We start from the raw sequence: 23221 nt of genomic DNA on the forward strand, positions 1-23221 counted from the left end.
AGCAGTGAAAGTAAAACAATTCATCACATAGAAGGGATTCTCAATAAGATCATCAGTAGATTTCTCATCAGAAACTTTGGAGTTCAGAAGTTAGTAAGAGGATGCTTTCAACATTAAATGTGGAAAGAAAACTCAATCTACTATTCAATATCCAGAAAAATCACCATGTAAAAAAAGAAGAAACTAATACATTTCCAGATAAATGATAACAGAGTTTGTTGCTAGTTGACCTGCCCTTTAAGAAAAACTAATGGGAGTCAGGCTGCAATAAAAGGGCACTTAACAGTAACTCAAATCCATATAAATAAAGAGCACTGATAAAGGTAATTACATAAGTAAATGCAAAGACAGTGTAAGTGTCCTTTTTTAAAAGCAACTTTTCACCTGATTTAAAAGGTAACTTCATGAAGAATTATAAAATGTGCTGATGGTTTACAATGTATAAAGATGCAATTTCTATGACCATAATAGCAAAAAGGACGCAGGAAGGAAAAGAACTGAATTAAAGTTTTTACACACTATTGAAATTAAGTTGGTGTCCATTCTAAAGGAGATAGCTCCTGGGTGTTCTTTGGAAGGAATGATGCTACAGCTGAAACTCCAGTACTTTGGCCACCTCATGTGAAGAGTTGACTCACTGGAAAAGACTCTGATGCTGGGAGGGATTGGGGGCAGGAGGAGAAGGGGATGACAGAGGATGAGATGGCTGGATGGCATCACTGACTCGAGAGACATGAGTTTGAGTGAACTCCGGGAGTTGGTGATGGACAGCCTGGCATGCTGCAATTCATGGGGTTGCAGAGAGTCGGACACGACTGAGTGACTGAACTGAACTGATTTATATGCTATATTCCTGGCATATGAAAGGCATATAGTATGTTTCAGGTATAATTATTATGATTCAAATGCCAGAGTTCTTTAAGTTATCACAGAGGCATGGTGTTTTAAAATAGAAATATTTCTAGAGGGCACCCACAACTATAAATGTGATCCTATTTTCCAAATTAAATGTAGATGTGCTAACTTCAACTCGATTTCTAAAAACAAAACTGTATTTCTACCCTTGGTATGATAAGATCCGAATCCCCTACATATATACATACATACATACATACATACCATATTCATTAAAATATATCTAATTTAGACAATTATATAGTAAAATATAATTATAATTTGCTCAAATAGAAAACAGTCAAAGAATTTGAATAAATTCTCCAAATAAGAGACACAAATAGCACTACAAAATATGCTAACCTCATTAATCACTAAAAAATGCAAATCAAAATCAGGAGATATCACTTTTCACTCAATAAAATGACTATAATAAAAAAGATACTAACAAGTGTTGGTGAGGATGTGGAGAAATTGAAACTCTCATACTTGGCTGGTGGGATTGCAAAATGGTTCAGGTACTTTAGAGAACATTTTGGCAGTTCCTCAAAATGTTAAACACAGTTACTATATGACACAGCAATTTCAGTACTAAATACACACTCAAGGGAAATGAAAACCAATGTCCACGCAAAAGCTTGTATGTAAATGTTCATACAGCATTATTCAAAACAGCTAAAACTGGAAGCAACCCAAATGCTCATCAATAAATAAAAGAATAAATAAAATGTGGCATATCCATAATTGACTATTATTCAGCCATAAAAAAGATGCATACTATAACATGGATGAACTCTGAAAACATGCCGAGTGAAAGAAGCTAGATACAAAAGGTCAGGTATATTATGACGGCATTTATGTAAAATGTCCACAATAGGCAAATCCAGAGAGATAGAAATCAGATTATTATTTGCCAGGGGCTAGGGAGAGAAGGCAATGGAGTGGGGCAGTGACTACTACTGAGTATGGGATTTCTTTTCGGGGTGAGCACTATGTTTTAAAATTGGACACTGATAATGGGTTCAAAACTGAATAGACTAAAATTCAATGACCTGCAGACTGTAAAAGAATAAACATTTTTCTTTTTTTTTTTACTTTACAATATTGTATTGGTTTTGTCTTACATCAACATGAATCCACCACGGGTGTACACGTGTTCCCAATCCTGAACCCCCCTCCCATCTCCCTCCCCATGCCATCCCTCTGGGTCAAGTGCAAACATTTTTCTATGTGAATTATATCCAAATAAAGCTGTTACTAAAAAAAAAATCATAGAAATTATGGCTACAAAAAGTGAAGTTAGCCATGATGAATAAAGGAATAGATACAAGCAAAAATAACACAGAGATGGAGACCATAGCAATTCATGTCAGAGAGAAGAGCCTTGATTCTGACTGTGGAAATGCACAAAAGAGGTCATATTGTGAAAATGTAACAGAAGGAGTAAACAATACATGTCGAACATAAGAGAAATAGATAAGCTTAATGTATCACCAAGGTTTTGTCAGTTAAGAACTAAGCAGCTGGTAGTGTTAGTCACTCAGGCATGTCCGACTCTTTGTGATCCCATGGACTGTAGCCCCCAGGCTCTGTCCATAGGATTTCCCAGGCAAGAATACTGGAGTGGGTTGCCACTCCCTTCTCCAGGATTCTGGTAGTATTAGTGACATACAAGTCCAAAGTTCGGTTCAGTCACTCAGTCATGTCCAACTCTTTGTGACCCCATGGACTGAAGCACTCCAGGCTTCCCTGTCCATCACCGACTCCTGGAGCTTACTCAAATTCATGTCCATTGAGTCAGACATGACTGAGTTGGACAACCATCTCATCCTCTGTCATCCCCTTCTTCTCCCACCTTCAATCTTTCCCAGCATCAGGGTCTTTTTAGATGAGTCAGTTCTTCGAATCAGGTGGCCAAAGTATTAGAGTTTCAGCTTCAGCATCAGTCCTTCCAAAGAATATTCAAGACTGATTTCCTTTAGGATGGACTGGCTGGATCTCCTTGCAGTCCAAGGGACTTTCAAGAGTCTTCTCCAACACCACAGTTCAAAAGCATCAATTCTTCGGTGCTCAGCTTTCTTTATAGTCAAACTCTCACATCCATACATGACTACTGGAAAAACCACAGCCTTGACTAGACGGACTTTTGTCAGCAAAGTAATGTCTCTGCTTTTTAATATGCTGTCTAGGTTGGTCATAACTTTCCTTCCAAGGAGCATCTTTTAATTTTGTGGCCGCAGTCACCATCTGCAGTGATTTAGGAGCCCAAAAAAGTAAAGTCTGTCACTGTTTGCATTGTTTCCCCATCTATTTGCCATGAACTGATGGGACCAGATGCCACAATCTTGGTTTTCTGAATGTTGAGTTTTAAGCCAACTTTTTTTACTCTCCTCTTTGACTTTCATCAAGAGGCTCTTTAGTTGTTCTTCGTTTTCTGCCATAAGTGTGGTGTCACCTGCATATCTGAGGTTACTGATATTTTGCCTGGCAATCTTGATTCCACCTTGTGCTTCATCCAGACTTAAATTGAAGAAAGTAGGGAAAACCACTAGACCATTCAGGTATGACCTAAATAAGTCCCAAGGAAGGTGGTAATTTTATTGAGCTGTACTCATTTTCAGGTTCTTTGGTTACCAAATGGTTAACAGCCTATATATTTATTATAAAGATTTTTCTAGTAGAATGGAGAAAGAAAAGAATAATTAAGATTAGAAACATCAACTAAGGAGTCATTCATGCTTAAGTACCAGCTGACACTTGAGTGTGTGCAATGAGTTTTAAAAGTAGGTCTCAAGGAAGAAGGGAAAAGTCCAATCACCTCATTCTTGGGCGATTACCTTTTCATTCCTGTTCTTTTTAGTCCAGTTCTTCAAACAGCTGTCTGTGGCATGTGGGTAGCATAGTTTGAAGCATAGCAGGTGTTTGTAATTTCCTTTCTCAAGGTCACAGGTGACTCTGCCAGTGCACTAGAAAAACCACAGCTTCTGGGCCCCTTTCTTCCCACCAAACCCCAAGATCCCCTTCTCACATCCAGATTACTTTTGTTACTTATGTGTCTTTAGCCCACCCCACAGCTATGAGAACTGAAGTGCCACTATTCTGAGGAAATCTAAGGCCCTATCCACTAACCTCAAATCATATCTGATTAAAACTTCTTGATGGGTAGATGGGATGTTTTCCAAGAAACAAAGTTTGCAATTGGCTTTCTTAGGTAACATCCATGGTAGATGATGAAGAGGGAGGATTTGGCTCTTTCCTATCCTCAAGGTCCTCATGACTCTTCTTAGCTGTCATTCTGGTCAGTTCTATCAGTACTGCTCAGCCGTCTACTCTCTTCATTACCACCCCTGTCTAATGCCATTACAAGCTACAGTGATGATACAAGATAGGATGAGATAATACACACTACAGAGCAGGGTTTTAAAACCTAACAATTATTTTTATAGGTTTTAACTGCTGCTAATATTACCTGAGCTGCTCCCAGTTTCCACAGAATCTGCTTTGTGCCATTGACTGACATTTGAGTGTGATGGTTTAGTAGTATAAAATGATTCTGCTCTTAGGGAGTTAATATTTTTGGCTCATATATCACAGTGCATTAACACATTCAATTAAAATGTTTCCAGAAGACTCTTAAAGACCTTTTGTGTTTCAGTTTCTCTACTGGCAAATGATGATGATGATGATGATAATGCTTTTATCTTACAGAATTAATCCATTCATGAAGCAACCTACATAAAACATTTTCCATAGTGAGTGGTACATGGTGAGTGCCCAACAAATGTTAGGTACGGTTGTTATTACTCAACTCCTAAAGTTCTTTATCAAAGAGGAATGGTGTTTTGCAGTCAAATACTTATGTAGTACTTTAAATATAACTGTATTTTCCAAACAAAATATAGATCTATGAACTCCAAGTCCATTTCTGAAAAGGAAATTTATTTCCTGGTTTGTCAAAATAAGCTTTGAATCCAAAAAGTGCACTTAAGAGAAGTCTGCTCATGTCGTCATATTACCAGGCCAAGATATGGTGACGAGAAAACTTTATAAAGTTTAATTAAAAACACAGAACAAGAAGTTTCAATCCCTCTAGGGACTTATCTACTTAATCTTTATGTATTAAACTAACGGGTGACCCAATAATGTGGTTACAACAAAAGGTGTCTGCATTCTTGGAAGACTGATCTCTGGGGACACTGAGAAACTGGGAGGATAAAAGGCGTCACAGGAAGAAAAAACCTGGTGAACTCATGTATGTTTATCAAGGTGAGGAAAGAATCTATGGAACATGAGCAGTGGGAGATAGCAAATGTCCATCTAGGCAGAAAACATAGAGGACTAGTTTGATAACTTATGATTAAATTTTCCCCAAATAGAAAACAATATCCCATAAAATAATAAGTCTGAAATTTTTTTCTAGGTAATTGCTTCATTTTATAGCATGATCGACTCAAGTTTTGGTTTCAGTTATATAATATATTTAAAGCTTCCTTACAGGGATCAAATTTTATATTGATTAAAAGGAAAGTTTCAAGTAATCACTAAATCTTATTTTAATAGACAGGCAAGTAAATGTTTTGCTAAAGGACAAAGCAATGTTATACTGAACCTGCTTTTAAACAGTAATGTCCCCCAAGCAAAATGGCTTTTATTTATAAGACATTTTGTTGATAAATAAAAACTTTAACCACCGCTGCTGCTGCTGCTGCTGCTAAGTCGTGTCAGTCGTGTCCGACTCTGTGCGACCCCACAGACGGCAGCCCACCAGGCTCCCCTGTCCCTGGGATTCTCCAGGCAAGAACACTGGAGTGGGTTGCCATTTCCTTCTCCAATGCATGAAAGTGAAAAGTTAAAGTGAAGTCGCTCAGTCATGTCCAACTCCTAGCGACCCCATGGACTGCAGAGCACCAGGCTCCTCTGTCCATGGTATTTTCCAGACAAGAGTACTAGAGTGGGGTGCCATTGCCTTCTCCAAAAACCTTAACTGACCATAGATAAAGAAAATTTTGCCTTTTTGATTTTGTTTGGTTGGTCAATATTTTTCTAATGTTGTGAATAAAGACAGTTAACAAAGGGCATTACAAAATCTTCTCATGTTACAGAGTTGAGGAGTGACCAGGGCTGAAAAAAATAATCAGGATTCAAAAGAATAGTGAGTAAAAAATAAACTGTTGAAATTCAACAAGGATAAATGGACCACAGCACTTAGGGCTAAACAATAATAGTGGACAGCTGAGAGATTACTGTGAGCTAGACAGTACTGAGCTCAGTACTGTGAACAGCACCACCCACTGAGGTGGGTGCTATTATTACCTCCTTTCAAGAGATGGGCATACTGAGGCACAAACAGGTAGATAATGGGAAGACAGGTTTGACAGTAAATTTTTTAAAATATCAAGAAATTATTTTTAAAATCAATATCAAACACAGTATCCAGATGACAGAAACCCAAAATATCACTCTTTTTCATATCACAACTAGAATATTAAGTTCAGTTCTGGATGCTATTTCTAAAGAACGTGAACAAACTGGATGGATTCAGTATAGATTCAGTAGGATTAAATGGATGGAATTATCTTAAAAAAGAGATGGTCAAGATGAGACAGACAGACCCAAACATCTCAAGAGCCATGTTTATAGAAGAGGAAACTGACTTGTTCTGTAACAATCTAGAAGCAAAGCAAAATCAAGATACTAATCTTTTGTAGTAAAGCACAAAACTTGAGTAATTAACAAAAACACAGAGTTTCTAAAGTAGAAGTAATTTTTGTTTTCTAGGAAAGAATGTATCCACAAGCAAGGGGACTGTTGTTTTTTTTTTTTTTTTTTTTAGTAACCAGTGATACATCCTTCTCATACGTTGAAGCTAAATGGCTAAAGATGTGTAGAGATTAGAAACACTGCAATGCTTTCATCAGAATAGCCCACTATTAGCAGATAGTGCAGTCTCCGGCAAACAACAAGAACTCCAGAGGCTCTTCGGTAACATGTTAACTAAAAAGAAAAAGGATTTCCTGGCTCACTATTTGTGTGACCCTAGGGAAGACACTTATCTTTTCAGTGCCTCAGTTTCCTAATTTATGAAATTGGGATAATAATAAGGGATAATACTTATTGAAGAATTACACAGATGAAAAGAAAGTAAGTATAAAGATACACTGGCAAGAGTAAGTAGTCAATGCACATATAATTATGATGAACAATCTTGGAGGTTTGGGATCATTATGAACACTAGTAATATAAATAATAGCTAGTGATACCACGTGTGACGCAGTTGACAGTTCTCATATTGTAGCGCTGAACAAGAACGTGGAAAACCTCTCTTTTAGTGGTGTTTACATTTTACTAGGGGAGACAAAATTCCATAATTTTTATAGGCCTTTCTGCTATAAAGCCTTGCATTCTGTAGAATGAGGCTCATGAAAAATGCAGTTGTTTCAGACTACTTAAAATCCATGGAACTTATAACTAGAGTGCTGATAGAAACTAACAATCCTAATCAAAGCATTAAATCAAAGTATTAAACCTCTGCTGGTATCTGCACCCAGCACGACTGTTAAGTCAGGTCCATGAAAAAATTTACTTTCAGTAGAGACCAGTTAATCAAAATTAAAAACCCAATCAGGTTTTAGATTTCTTCATCTCTCAAACAAAACAATTTTTCTGAAATTAAGGGAAATGTTTTTGCAGCTTCTTCATTTGTACTAGCAGCTATTGAAGCTACTAAATCAGCCACTAGCAAAAGGCATTTCAGCTTTTTTTCTAAAATTACTCAGTCTTTCCATTTGGTTATGAGAAAAGCCTGCCTTTGATGGCTGTGAACTTAAACCATGCAGGAAAAAGTCTTCAGCAATCTTATTGACATCGTTCATCTATTTACTAACTGCACGTTGGCTAATTTGTATTACAGAAACACAAACTGCACTTACAGTGACAGTAAGTACTACTCCAAAGAAACAGGTTAGAGGGCGTAGCAAATGTTTTGAGTGGGGCACATTGCCAGCTCCCCTTATGGCATTTTACAGAGCTCCTGCCTTCTGGCTCCTGTCTTCCCAGTTTAAGTTCCCGAGGGAACAGACTCCTTTCCAGCACTTGCTCTTTTTGCCCTTTTCAGGAGAAAAAAAAATGACCAAAAATAATTCCTCTGGAGTCAGGTCTCAAGGGAACCATGTGTTCATACTTCTAGACATCTCACTAGCTTAACTAAGAAAGTATTTCAGCTAGAATCTAAAATGGAAAGATTTTCATTTTAGTTTTTTTTTTTTTTTTTTAATGCTTTGGATGTACTGTTTTAGGAGATATATGTACTTTTGAATTATTCTTGATTCATAGTTTTGATGAGCTGATTCCTCAACTTCTACCAGTTTATATAACTGAACATGTTTTTATTGTTGTAAAGACAGGAAAGATAGAGACTGAAAAGAGCCAAATAGATTACTGGGTGCTCTTTCAGTAGAGCCCCAGGCAGCAGGACCAGTGTCCCTTCTTCTCCCTGCTGTACTGCACATACTCTCCAACGCCTGCTGAGTTAAACAGTTATCTCAACACCATATTCTACTGCTTGGCATCATTTCACCAAGCACTGGGCTTACGAAAGTGGAGAGATTTGGTTGGTATTGAAAGGACTTAGGTTTTTGATCTACTAAAGACAACTAACCCATGTCCATTAATTAAGCAGCATGAAATTTCTAGTAGCAATGGTGGTGATGGGCATTTGTCAGTCAATTCAGTAGACACAAGTGAGCTCTCTCTATATATTATAGATATATAGTAAACGGGTGATTCTGAGTCCTGAGAACAGAAAGAATGAGAGAAATGATCAGTGATTATTCAAGTGATGACTATCAGAAATTTGTTTAGTTTTTCTTCTTTAATATGTTTTCTTGGAATAGTAAGAGCAGATAAAAAAGACCCAAAAGTATACCTAAAAGATCAGCTTCTTCAAACATCCTCATTTTACCAACTAGAAAAGTTTTAAGTACTTAGTAAGGCATCACCCAACTCAGTGGACATGAGTTTAAGCAAACTCCAGAAGATACTGAAGGACAGGGACGTCTGGTGTGCTGCAGTCCATGGGGTTGGACATGACTTAGTGACTGAACAAAAACAACAAAGGAATCTTGCTACAGCTGCCCTTACGCTGCTCCTTTGTCAAATGCTAAAATACAGTCTGCATCTTTCTCTCCATTGAGGTTCCTGGATTTTTCCCTTCCTCTGAGAAACGTTTTGAAAGTAATAATGTTGCATAAATACAAAAACTTAACTTTTCATTTTTGAAGAATGTGGAAAAAGAAACATTTACTTCATTGTTCTATATGGGTTTCTTTCATGGCAGCCCTTTGACACAACATTACTTTCTTTTGTGTAAGTCAACAATATACACACAAGGCTATGTTAACTGCTATTGCATTTTCCATCCTCCTCTCAAGACAGGTTTCCTAAACTGCTTCCAGTTCATCATGCTTCCATTCTGCTCCCAATCTCCCAAACATTTCTGACTACCCATGACAGCACAAAAACACCCTCTATTTAGACTCCCCTGGCTTCTGAGATGCTACACAATTCCTGACTTTCTATGTCTCTCTTCTCTGTCTTCCATGGGGCTTTTTCCAACCTTCTGAATATGGACATCCCTGAGGTCTAAGCTAGCTCTTTGCGCTTATTTCTATAGTTTCAGTCTTTATTCATTTAAACTGTATATGCTGACAATCTATAAGAAACGGTGATGAAAGCAGACATGGCCCCTATTTTCAGGAAACTTACATCCATTTGACTGAGGAAGACAAAAAGATAAGTATGAAAATAACTGAACAAAAAATTACAAATTGAGATAAACATTAAGAAGGGAAAAAAAGTGCAATAAAAAAGACTAAGTGGGGAATATCTACTTCAGATAGAGTGATGAAGGAAGATCCTCTGAACGCCTGACATTTACTGGGATCTAAAGAAAAAGCCCATTATGCCAAAGGGTGTGTATATTCCTGGCAGAGAGGCCAAATGTTCAAGGCTGATAGGTGAGTGTGAGAAAGGCTGGCTGTGTTCCAGAAACTCAGAGCAGAGAATGTCATAAGTTGATGCTGAAGAGGTAGGCAGAGACCAAATCATGCAAGGCCCTGTAAGCCCCAGGAAAGGATCTGGGGTTTAACTGTACATGTAAGAGGAAGTTATTGAGGAGTGTTAAAAAGGAGAAGGATAATCCATTCTGACTCTCATTTTAGAAAGTTCACTCTGGCTGCTATGACTTACAGAATGGATGGATAAGGTGCTCACACATTTAGGATTGCCCAAGACAGTCCTAGTTTATATGTTTGTTGTCCTGGTGTGATCTGATCTGATCTGATCTGTCCTGGTGTAACTGGATTTCTGCATTAACTCCCAGAAAAAGCCACAATACGCAATAAATACATACATATGAAAAGAGAAAAAGAAAGGAGGTTGATCAAGACACAGGCAGGCCTTTGAGGCAACATTTATCAGATTTCCTGGCTCTTGGTTTCCATGCTCTAGCTGGGACTCTGGGGTCCTCCCTTGGATTCTTGACCTTAGGGTTGGGACATGGTCTTGTTCTTATTATCTGGCCATCTCCTGTGATGAAATAATATTCAATATCCGTTATACAGAAACATATTGAGTGGAATGTATCTCAACTCATTCATTCCTCACAACGATCCTTGAAGTAGGTATTACCCTCATTTGCAGATAAAGAGATAAAGAATCTTGTCTGAAGTCACATGGAGTAAAAGTGGCCAAAGCAGGACTTTAAGCCAGGACATCTGGTCTGGACTCAGTGTTCTTAAGCCCTCTTCTAAAATTACTCCTCACTGCGAGAGACCTGGACATGTTTAGAGAACTAAAAGTAGCTCAGAGCAGCCAGCGTGAACATGGGGGAAAAGCTGGAAGTAAGTCTAAAAAGGTAGCAAAAGGCTTCAAATCACATGCTACATAGCTTGGCCTTCAACTGGTAGGAGATAGGGTGCACCCCAAGACCTTTAACATATGATGTTTATGCTTGGATATGGGCTTCTCTGATGGCTCAGTGGTAAAGAATCTGCCTGCCAATGCGGGAGACGTGGGTTGGATCCCTGGGTCGGGAAGAAGCCCTGGAGAAGGAAATGGCAACCCGTTCCAATATTCTTGCCTGGACAATCCCATGGACGGGGGGCCTGGCAGACTACAGTCCATGGGGTTACAAAGAGTTGGACACAATTTCTCAACTAAACAACACCACCAATGCCTTGGATAGATAACTCTGTGGAGCACAAACTTAGGAGATGAGTAGAAACAGTCTGGTTTCTGGCCAAGCTTTCTCTAAAGACTGGATATCTGCCTCCTTCCAGGACGAGGCCTTTGGACACCTGTTGTGAAGGGTCTGCTTGTCCCCATCCATGATGATGCGTGGGATTCCCACAACTGAGGCCTGGGCCCTCTCACCATTGGAGCTCCCTTCTGGAGTCCAGAGCTGTGCAGTGTGGCTCTCTCAAGCAGAACAAATGCAGATCTTCAAATTCATCCTCTTTTCTGAGGTCCAAGCCTATATTCTCAGTTCTCTACTGAACATTTCTACTTGTACATGGCCTGTGGTTATGTGAAATTTAACACGTCTAATACAGAATCTATTCTTCTCTAAACATCATCCTGTATCCCTATTTTAAAAAAATCTGTTAACAGCCATCATTCTCTCAGTAACCTGTGTCTGTCTCCTATGTTACCTTTTTTCTTTTGAGTTTCCAATACTGACTCTAGTTTCCAAATATTTCTCGTAAGCATACTTCTATTTCCATTTCCACTGTTCCTTCCTTATTCAGATTCTTAACACCATGGAAAGTGGATTATAATAGCTTCACAGAGCACCTACTTTCTTCTGGTCTCCACTACCTGCAATTTCATGTGTGCTTTTATTTTAATTTTTTAAAAAAACATCACCCCTTGATCATATTATTCTCATCCTCAAATGCCTTACTGTTGCTTATACTGATAAAGTCTCAATTCTTTATCTAATATGCAATGATCTTGATAAATTATGCCCCAATTACCTTTTCTTAATCTATCTCATGTTCTGAAAAGCTCTGCTTCATGCCAACTGTCTCCATCTATAAACTTTGTGTACTTTCCTTTCCTTACTATCTTCAGTCACACTGTTACTCCAGTCTAGAATATCCTACTCCTTTTAAAAATCCCATATTTCCTTTATGATTCAGTTAAGCACCTTCCTACTCTAAATTGCCTTCCCAAACTACTTGAGCCCTGGAAATTCCTATGGCACTCAGATCCCATCCCATATTCCTATACTTGAGTACAAGCTGCCTGGTGACATAACATCTGTACTCATTGCTCTGAACTTATATTCAGTTCATGTGTTGAGGTTTAACTGTTTACAGGCCTTCCTGGTTGCTCAGACAGTAAAGAATTTGCCTGCAGTGCAGGAGGCTCAAGTTCAATCCCTGGGTTGGGAAGATCCCCTAGAGAAGGGAATGGATACCCATTCCAGTATTCTTGCCTGGAGAATTCCATGGACAGAGGAGCCTGGTAGGCTACAGTCCTTGGAACTGCAGAGTTGGACATGACTGAGCAACTAACACTTTCATCTCACTTCACTTTCAAATGAGATCAAGAGCTACTCAGAGACACAAAACATGTTTATACTTTCCTATATTGCTACTTTCCTCATACAACTCTCACAACTACCCAGCACTTGGTATTGTACTGTTCTATGGGTACTGTATACATAATGTTTGTTGATAGTTTAGAAAATAAATTCCTATTATGCCACTGTTGTGTGACAATTCTCCAGGAATACGACACTTTCAGAATTTTAAAACTTTGTCAGGTAGAGGAATTTAGCAAAGTCAAAAAAGATTTGGGGAAAGATCTGATAAAAACAGATGTCAGTAAAGTATGCTAATGGGAAAAATCAACATAAGCTTCATAATTTACAATGTCTGGAAAAAAACATGCAGATACTTAAGAAAAATGTTATAGACAACTCACAAGTGGTCTTTAAAGAAACCTATTTTGGACTTACACTTGAATTTCAATAGAATTGCTCTGAATTGCTACTTTATTGATAAGTGAAAACAGATTCTTTTATGACTTGTTATAAAAGCTTACAGTTTATCAGTTCCCTCTCCACCCTGCAATTACCTTCAGGAAGAGATTGGCCATAGGCTCTGTTTTATGAGTTTTATAGGGGCACATTCACCGTAGTTTACATACTATGAATTCCTGGAAAATTCTATAGATTAGAGAAAATAAAGTGCTTCTTTGGATCAAAGACATTTCATTTGAACTCATATATTTATCTATAAACAAGCTGCCTCTAACAGTATGTTAAAATGTGAAAGGCATATTTTATGTAAACATATGTATAAAGTATATTAAGCTAATATGTGATAATGCAATATGTAGCAATCTTGTGAACCCAGAGTGAGATAAACAATGATAATAATCTAACAACAAAAACAACTCAAAATGTTGTAGAGTTAATATCATATAAACCATAATCATATAATGCAAAAGAGGCTCAGAAAAAAGTTTAATTTGCATGTATATTTATCAACAAGTGTACTGTTAAGGGCAAGCAACACTGCAAATATCTCAGGTATATTTTCAGAATAGGAAAATACTCTAAAACACAGTAAAGTTAACCACTGATGAAAAATCATGTAACAAAAGTTTATCAATCAAACCTTTAGAAAACCTAGAGGGAGTTTAACTGCGGAATAAACCAATAGCTTGTTACATTGGTCTTACAACAATGAAGAAAAACGAATCAACATTTAAATTTCCAGTCAAGCTACGATATTTTAATTCTTAATAATTTATGCAACACTTAGATGGCAAAAGTGTTCTATAACTGGTATAATTCTTATGAGACAGCCTGGAGTTTGTTTCAACTCATGGTAGATGTGCAGACTTCTACGAAAACATAAGCTGTAATTTTGTAAACGGACAAAAAAATCCCTCTGTTAAAAGAAAAGTGGTTCTCATTAATGGAGGTTGTGAGATCACTGAATAAAATTTAAAAAAAGAAATAGTATTAGCATTACATGTTTGGAATGTATAAACAGAAGTTTTGGGCTTCCCTGGTGGCTCAGACAGTAAAGAATCTGCCTGCAATGCATGAGACCTGGGCTTGATCCCTAGGTAGGGAAGATCACCTGGAGAAGATCCTCCAGTATTCTTGCCTGGAGAATCTCATGGACAGAGAAGCCTGGCGGGCTACAGTCCATGGGGTCGCAAAGAGTTGGACACCACTGAATGACTAGACTAACACTTTCACTTCTCAGTAGAAACTTTACAAAAATGATTGACTACAATAGGCCATACTGATGTTATTTGAATTTTATCTTACCTGTTTTCACTGGAAGAGATTCAAAAACAGTTTTCCTCAAATCACTGCAAATTCTTTATATGTTCAACATGGTTTACCATGTTTTAATTCCACCAGAAAATAGGAAAAGCTATGGGAATTGCTGTGCATATGACTGTACATTAAGGGGCAGGTAGGTTTTAACCATGTTTCTTGTGTAATAACTTACAATAAGAAAAGACCAAACATGTGGGTGGAAGACTTCTTTAAGCTAGTTGCTATTTCTCTTTGGTTTGCAAATAAGTCCTTTATTTAAAGTAACTATGGGACTCAAGCCTATGCTGATTTAACTATTAACTAACTTTTACACCTGCCTTTCAGGGTTCGGACAATGACCTCTGATTAATCTGAGTTTGATATTATCCTTAACTTGCTATAGGCTACAAGCAGGTGCAGCAACTAGCTCTTAAAGTGGCATGATCTAATTATTTCCACATAAACTAATATTAGGGTTTCCCAGGTGGCTAGGTAGTAAAGAATCTGCCTGCCAATGCAGGAGGCTCGGGTTTGAGCTGGGATCGGGAAGATGTGGAGAAGGGAATGGTAACCCATTCCAGTATTCTTGCCTAGGAAAGCCCATGGACAGAGGAGTCTGACAGGGCTCCAGTCCACGGGGTTGCAAAAGAGTTGGACATGACTTGGCGACTAAACAACAACAACAATCTTAATATTATGATTGTATCATGTCTTATTTGCTTTTCCTATAATAGTAACATACCTGAGTGAATACCATTCAGGCCACAAATCAGTGAAAAGAAAGCCACATGTTTATGCATCAAATCTGAGCTAAGATATTCAGTATAAAGAAAACACAAGAAAATCTGTAGTATGTGAACAGGCAAAACAGACTACCTATACAAAGGGATAACTATTATTTACTGTCTCTCCTAAGCTACTAAATGACAGAAGGCATCTTAAGATGATCAGTTTCCAAGTGTTTTGAAGGGAAAAGGACTAAAACCCCTGGCAAGCTGTCTTGTGCAAAGACAAATGAGAGATATTTTAAAATATGCAGATTGAGGTAATATAACTTCCAATTTATATTTCTTGAAAAAAAAATAACTTGAAAATATACTCCTGGATATGAAAAAAATGCAGAACTGTGAATGCAAAAAAAAAAAATGTAGTGATTATAGTCAGTGAAGAAGAGAGGTTTGATTCTTCTTGGTGGACAAGGTCATGCCATTAGGGGACATTCTGTTTTACTTTGTATCAAAGACACCTGCAAACACAGATACGGTATTATGCGTGTCAAAAAGAAAAAAAAATCTAAGTAAATTAAAATTCATGTAATAAGTGGAAAAAAGGAAACGAGTAAATTGAGAAAGAATATAGAACCAAGGGACAAAAGGGGTTTTATTCTTAGGCTAATCTATATTCACTTAATATAGGTGCATCCCACTTATAGTGCATCCCACTATAAGGCTACAGGATCAACCTGGTTACAGGTTCTCTGTAACCATATATTTACAGAAAGGTTCATTCCAACTTGAAACATTAAGAAACATTTTTCTCCTTCATGGAGGCCTGAGAAAGTCTTGTTTCCTTCCCCTGCTGAATAGTCATACCTAGCATCTAGCACCCTCTTAGATCCCAGCCATTTCATGGTAGTACTTGGATGAAGAGAAAATGTAGAGAGGTTGGCTAGAAACGGGTGGCTAGATATGAGACCAAGGGTCATTCAGAGCCTCAGCCATTCTGAAATCCTAGCCCACTCCCCCTTTACTTTTTCCCCCAGGCACAAGGAGTATCTCTCCTTTTCAGCCAGTACTGGCTAAAAAGTTTTAACTTATATGTATCACGTTTTGTTAAATTTTTAGACAGACTTTTTCTTATTTCTTTTATCTCTAAATATTTTCTTCTCTTAAACTCTTTAGGGAAAATAATGGCACACTGATACAAAGGATGGAAATTAGGTAAAATTATATTTCTATGAAAATTAGACTTTACCTACCCTTGGGCCCAGAAGAGACTGGGTAATGAACAGAGTTGTGATTCTGTTTAGCAGTTATGGAGAAAGGGCCAAGGGTAACTTTGGTAAGGCAGCAAGCTGCGGAACTGAGGGCAAGAGGAGAAAGCTTAATTTGCCAAAGAGAGACAGAAGGAGAAGAGCTCAGAAAGAGATGTCAGAAAGGAAGACTGGCTCAAATCGAACCTGGAGAATTAATGAGTGTTTGGAGAGTGTATAAACGAAGTATTTTCAAACTTATTGACTACACAGAATATATATATTATTAATATATTAGGAGCCACCATTTAATAATCCAACTGGGTGAACATAACCAAAGACCAACAATATCTAAACCATTATGCATTCGATTTTGTTCCTCATTCACTGGTGTCATTTTGAGATTAGGGCGTTACTGCAAATGGTACTATCATTATTTCTCAGGACTTCATGAATATTTGGTTCTATTATCATTTAATTAACATGGGAATCTGCCATCGGCCTACAGGGTGAGACAAAACCACCTTCCAGGTTGCACTTTTCTGACTTCCAAAATGTACAAAACACCCAGAAATGTAAGCAAGGTGCTGCAGAACAGCCTACAGGAATAAAATAAATTTCAAAAGTATATAACCAAATGAGTAGATTATTCAAATAGCTTAAAATAGTAATTTTCTATAATTGCTAGCCTTCCTTTTTTTTTTAAGTCCATGACCCATTTTAATCTTTAAGTTCAAACAACAGATCATGTCCTAAATATGCCAGCATCACGGTAGGTACTGGCTACTTTCACAATGTTCATTCCTCATTGTTCATCCCATACAGCCCAGTATACTCTGGGTCTAGTTTTATTAAATGGTCTTCAGTTTGGTAGAATCAGCTGTGGTGTCAGCACCTCTCATCCCAGACTGATAATGTATCTAGAAATATGGCTAAAACACCATTTTCTTATTCCCAGTATTTTAAATGCAAAGGGCAAAAGTAGCATTATTTGATACAATGATTTGGTGACTCTAGTTCTTGCTGCCACCATCTTTTTTTTGCCTACTGTGAGCCCTTCTCAACCCATTTCCTTGCTCCTTCTGGAGAAGGGGGTTTTGAGTACTTTGCTGCTATAGCCTTCTATTTTTAATATTAATGAATAAAATTTACATAATATAATGGCTACTCTTTTAGCATACTCACTAAAGGATAAGTACACTATGCTCATGTACTTTTCATGATTATGCTGATGATTAATTCCTCAAACACCAGTCTTTTCTGAAGCCCCGCACATTAAGTTACCAAACATGCTGAATCAATTATATGGATTTATTACAAACAGAAAATGGAATCAATTTGTCTGTGAGAAAAATATTGATTATCAATAAAATTCAAATACAGCTTAATACTTTCTTATTTTCTTAAAAATGGTATTTTACTGAAGCTTTCCTCACAATAGGAAATGCTGAATTGTATGGAGTACTTGAAAGATTTATTATATAGAAAGGATAAGAAACAATAATATGTTTAGTAAGAGATATACTCTAGCCTATTTTATATGAATCTTTGAAGTGGGGAACCAGCAACTGAAGTATATTTCATACATACAAATACTATGTACAGAGATTAAAAGGGAAATTTAATTGTCTTCCTTCAATACTATCTTCTATAATTATTTTTAATATAGTAAATAGACACCATAATTATTAAACGTCTAGTTGTCTGGTCATAATAGAAGAGGGGTAAAAGATTAGATTTCACTTCTATAGTAATAAAGCATAGTAATCTATAAGAGAAATGAAGCATAATGGCCTACTTTCATTATTACAAAACATTCACTCTAAAAATCATGATGCTAGTGCACAAAATAACGCTCATTTTCACAAGGTTGTAAATCAATTTGCATAAAGATGTTAAGTACTTTACCAAAAGTATAAAGCTTCTTAAATTAAAAACCATTCTATTCATAACACTAATAGAAATAAGTACTTATAAAATGGATAGAGCATCTTACTTTCCTGTATCTTAGCAAAAATTGGTAGTGTTTCTTCATTAAGGTTAATTTTTAAAGAGATATAACTCTTGGCAAAAGGTAGGTTATAAGAGTTTTCTACAATGACATTTTGTGTCACTACAACCAGTATCATTTTGTGCCTTCTTAACAGTTTTAGCAATGTAGAAACAGACTGCCTTACCGTTGGTGCTGTATCTACATGGTGGTTACAAGGCTTTCTTTCTATGCTCATAATCCCTGTGAAATGAAAAGACTGTGAATATTTGCTTATTATACCTAAACATTTTATTTTAAAAACATTTGTGTCAGCAAGACATAACTCCTACAGCTTACAAGGAAAAAAACCTCATTTGGATGGCAGAATCCTTTAAAGTGGCATCATGAATTCTCTGGTCAGAAACAGCTGGAGAGTTTAGTTAACTAAGAGACCTGACTTAAAGTGAGCAAAGCCAACTTCCCCATTCAGCTGTCACACAGCAAGAGCACAAGATGTGTCCTTACTCTGATCTCAGCTCAAAAATTATACCATTATCTTCCTCTGCTGCATTTCTTAGATCAAAGTTTTGCTTCTGTCTTGAGGTCATCAAGTTTTCATAGAGAAATATGAAAAGTCTATGAAAAGAATCACTTTCTTATTTTCTCAAAAAGAATAAATAAATCTATTCAAATTTCCCTTTGATCATCTGACTTCCTACTATGATAGTCAGCTATTTATTCAATCACCACAGAGGTACTTGAAGAAAAAAGTTCCCTTCATTCTCTCCTTTAAAATGACAATATAGACTGCTAACCTTGAGCAAAATCATTTTACCATGCACAGATTTATCTTTTTGTTCCCACTGTCCTCTACTACCTTCCTTTGTAATAAACATCTTCTAAGGATGTAACACACTGCATCTCATCTGTAAAGATACTGGTTCAAAGTCAAGGTCAAGTTTGAAATGAACACAGGTGTGGCTCTCATTTACTTTTCAATCTCTGTCAGTCAGCAAACCAACATGTGAGGAGTTTAATAGTTTGTTTAAATAATGCTAAAAGCTGTCATGCAGAGCAGGTGAGAAGTGAGAATTGCAAAGTACTGTCAATAGCAAATAGCACAATTCCTAGCTGAAACAAAACACTAGATACTCTCATCTGTAGGCCTTTAACTCATTTTTCTTAAAGGACAATAAATAAGTGAGATGAACACAAAGAAATCGCTTTTGGTCACTTCTGCAAGAATATCTTCAAAATGAACAAAGTGATTTAAACATGATTTAAAAAATAATTTGTTTCACTTAAAAAATATTCTTAATATCTACTGTTAGCCAGTGAAGTATAAACTACTATACTCTCTTTATTCACTCAACTAATATTTATTACAGTTTTAAGTGGCTATTTGGAACTCAGTGATAAAAGATAAATCCTAACAGGGAGCTCAGCTCGGTGCTCTGTGATGACCTAGAGGGGCAGAATGGGAGGGTGGGAGCAAGGGGATATATGTACACATATGGCTGATTCAAGATGTTGTATAGCAGAAACTAACATGACATTGTAAACCAATTATGTTCCAATTTTTAAAAAACCATATAAAAATAAAAAAGATAAGATTATAAAGGATAAATTATGATTTCTGACCTTAAGAGTCTAGTAAAACAGGTGTCCTTCTTTGAAGAAATACTAGATAGCAAATTAACAGCTCTGTCTTAAATGTATTAATAACTGTGTCTTTAAAGTAATTTTGATGGAAAGACATTTTTATTTATAGATAACACTGGCCTTGAAAAAACAATTTAAAAACCCAAGTAAAACATATTTGAAAATATTCAAATAATGTTGACTCTTACTGCAGACTTTAATGACACTGAAGTATACAGAACTAATGGTGAAATCCTCATCTCTCCAGCCCCCACATTCTCACAATCCCCTCTAGCTGCAACCACTAAGAACAGTCTGGCACGACACTCTGGCTTTTAAATGAGAGTGGTCATACCACAGGGTTCAGGAATTAGCAACATCTTACATATGTGTTTTCACTACTATAATCTGACTGCCATAAAACTGGCCTCGGCTGATTACTGATTTTAAACTTCTTATCCAATTAGAAAGTAGTTTCAAAGTGATGTAAAAAATAAAAAAACTAAAACCCCCTAAAATCTACATCCTTAGCTTATAAAAGTACAAAGAAAAAAATGCATATTTTACAGTTTCAACTTCAGGATAAGAATGTGTTGAAAACTAGAATTTTAAAATGGATTATGTATAGACATAAGCTTAGTTTTCAATTTAGATTGCCTACAAAAATTATATCATTTGGAAATAAATCATACATGTTTGTTCAAGCTTTCAACAGAGAATATACAGAAAGGAATAAGCTTAAGGAAAAACAATCCCAAATAGTTTGCTATTTTAAGTAAATTTTACCTAAAATGTCTATATTTATATTTTATTTCACTTTCATCTGGTCATACATTCCAGATGTTTCTGTGAAAGTATTTCTTGGATGGAATCAACATTTAAATTAGCAGACCTTGGATAAAGTACATTGCTCTCCACAATGTGACTGGGCTTCATCAAGCCAGCTGAAGGCCTGAAGAAAGACTACTTTCACTAGGGTGTGTCTAAGCATGTCTTTGTTATAATTAATCTTTTTGGGGACTTGATAAGCCCTTTAATCTGCAGAATCTTATCATTCCTCTGCTCTGGGAAACTTTATTTAATTCTTCACCTCATTTTATTTTTACCTTCTTAATTTTTATTTTTTGAAAATCGTTCCACTTAATCTTCTAGCATCTTCTTTTTCACTTTGTTTAATGCTTTTAAAATCTGAAATCATGTTTAATTCCTTTCCAGAGGCCTACAGAGACTCAGGCACAAGGAACGGTACAACCTGGACATATCTCAGAGGATGAAGTTTATTTTCTGGGATCTCAGAGCCCATGGATCAGGCAGGGGGGTGGGATGGAAGGACTGCATCCTCTTTGGTGCTGAGCAAAGACCTGTGCACAGAAAACAGGCCTCTTCTCAAGATGTGGGCAGAAAATGGGATCTCCAGAGTTCACTGAGGTCTTTCAGCCAGCAGAAGCTATAAGTCCTCTGTTGTTGTTCTGTCATTAAGTTGTGCCTGACTCTGTGACCCCACGGACTGCAGCACCCCAGGCTTCCCTATCCTTCTTTATCTTCTGGAGATTGCTCAAATTCATGTCCATTGAGTTGGTGATGCCACTGAACCATCTCATCCTCTGCTGCCCCCTTTTTCTCTGGTAACTAGCTATTTTGTCAGTTTAATGTTGGTAGTGCACCTAGGGTCTGGCAGATCCTATGGACCACAATGGTCCTCAAAGGGGGCCAAATATACCAAGGGCTCCATCCACCTGGAGGAAACTGCTTCCAGGGCCAATTACTGGGAGATGGCTGAATCTACCACTGATGAGACTTGAGAGGAGAAGCTTACTCCTGTGCTTCAGTACAGCAGCAACAGTGGCACAGATTCCCTTTCACTGTTATGCTACAGCTCAGACATCCAGCAGTACAGTTGGGTCCACAGTCATGTGCCTGCAGAGAAAACTAACTCTGGTAAGGAGTTTCAGTAACTTAGATCATGGCATCTGGTCCCATCACTTCATGGCAAATAGATGGGGAAACAGTGGAAACAGTGGCTGACTTTATTTTTTGGGGGGTTCTAAAATCACTGCAGATGGTGACTGCAGCCATGAAATTAAAAGACGTTTGCTCCTTGGAAGAAAAGTTATGACCAACCTAGACAGCATATCAAAAAGCAGAGACATTACTTTGCCAAGAAAGGTCCGCTAGTCAAGGCTATGGTGTTTCCAGTAGTCATGTATGGATGTGAGAGTTTGACTATAAAGAAAGCTGAGCACCGAAGAATTGATGCTTTTGAACTGTGGTGTTGGAGAAGACTCTTGAGAGTCCCTTGGACTGCAAGGAGATCCAACCAGTCCATCCTAAAGGAAATCAGTACTGAATATTCACTGGAAGGACTGATGTTGAAACTGAAACACTAATCTAATTCTTTGGCCACCTGATGCAAAGAATTGACTCATTTGAAAAGACCGTGATGCTGGGAAAGACTGAAGGCAGGAGGAGAAGGGGATGACAGAGGATGAGATGGTTGCATGGCATCACCGACTCAATGGACATGAGTTTGAGTAAACTCTGGGAGTTGGTGATAGACAGAGAGGCCTGCGTGCTGCAGTCCACAGGGTCACAAAGAGTTGGACACCACTGAGTGACTGAACTGAACTGAAAGTCGCTCAGTCATGTCCAACTCTTTGCAACCCCGTAGACTACACAGTCCATGATATTCTCCAGGCCAGATTACTGGAATGGATAGCCTTTCTCTTCTCCAAGGGATCTTCTGACCCAGGAATTGAACCAGGGTCTCCTGCATTGCAGGGGGATTCTTCACTAGCTGAGCTACCAGGGAAGCAGCAAATAACCCTACACAACTGGTGAAAGTAAAAGTCGCTTAGTCATCTGAGCAACTCTTTGCGACCCCATGCACTGTAGCCTTCCAGGCTCCTCTGTCCGTGGAATTCTTCAGGCAAGAATACTGGAGTGGGCAGCCAAATACTAGAGTGGGTAGCCATTTCCTTGTCCAGAGGATCTTCTCAACCCAGCGGTTGAATCAAGGTCTCCTGCCTTGCAGGCAAATTCTTTACCATCTGAGCCACCAGGGGAGTCAACTAGTAGTGACACTGATAACAATGGGAAAATTAGAGAATCCCTTAAATTAAAAAAAAAAAAAAAAAAAATGAAACTTGACAACTATTAAGAATTTTAACAAAGGTAACTAATAAACAACAAAGATAACCCCATTTTAAAGCGGAGAAACAGCTGCTTTCAGAAAGCAAATCTGAAGATGGGGTACAAAAACAAGGAGCAGCAGTACAACTGCTGAAACCCAGGTATTTAAGTCACACACCCTCCAGATCCATTTGTGTGTTTGTCTAGACCCCGTGGTCAGGATCTGATTTAATTCATTTTTCTATCCATTGGGCCTGGTCCAACCGCT

The 23221-nt window shown here is 37.5% G+C and overlaps 1 protein-coding gene across 7 annotated transcripts in view; it reads right to left on the minus strand.

Moving 5' to 3' along the window:
* AHI1 (Abelson helper integration site 1) overlaps positions 1–23221 on the minus strand; it is a 220130-nt gene that overhangs the window by 56518 nt on the left and 140391 nt on the right. For 6 of the 7 annotated variants that reach the window (XM_027551631.1, XM_027551630.1, XM_027551632.1 and 3 more), the window contains one exon: positions 18389–18444. The exons of the other annotated variant lie outside the window; for it this stretch is intronic. In XM_027551631.1, coding sequence (XP_027407432.1) covers positions 18389–18444 — 56 coding nt within the window. The remainder of the gene's footprint in view (positions 1–18388; positions 18445–23221) is intronic. 7 annotated transcript variants of the gene reach the window in all.

Source organism: Bos indicus x Bos taurus, chromosome 9 (assembly GCF_003369695.1).
Source record: "Bos indicus x Bos taurus breed Angus x Brahman F1 hybrid chromosome 9, Bos_hybrid_MaternalHap_v2.0, whole genome shotgun sequence".
Taxonomy (NCBI): Eukaryota; Metazoa; Chordata; class Mammalia; order Artiodactyla; family Bovidae; genus Bos; species Bos indicus x Bos taurus.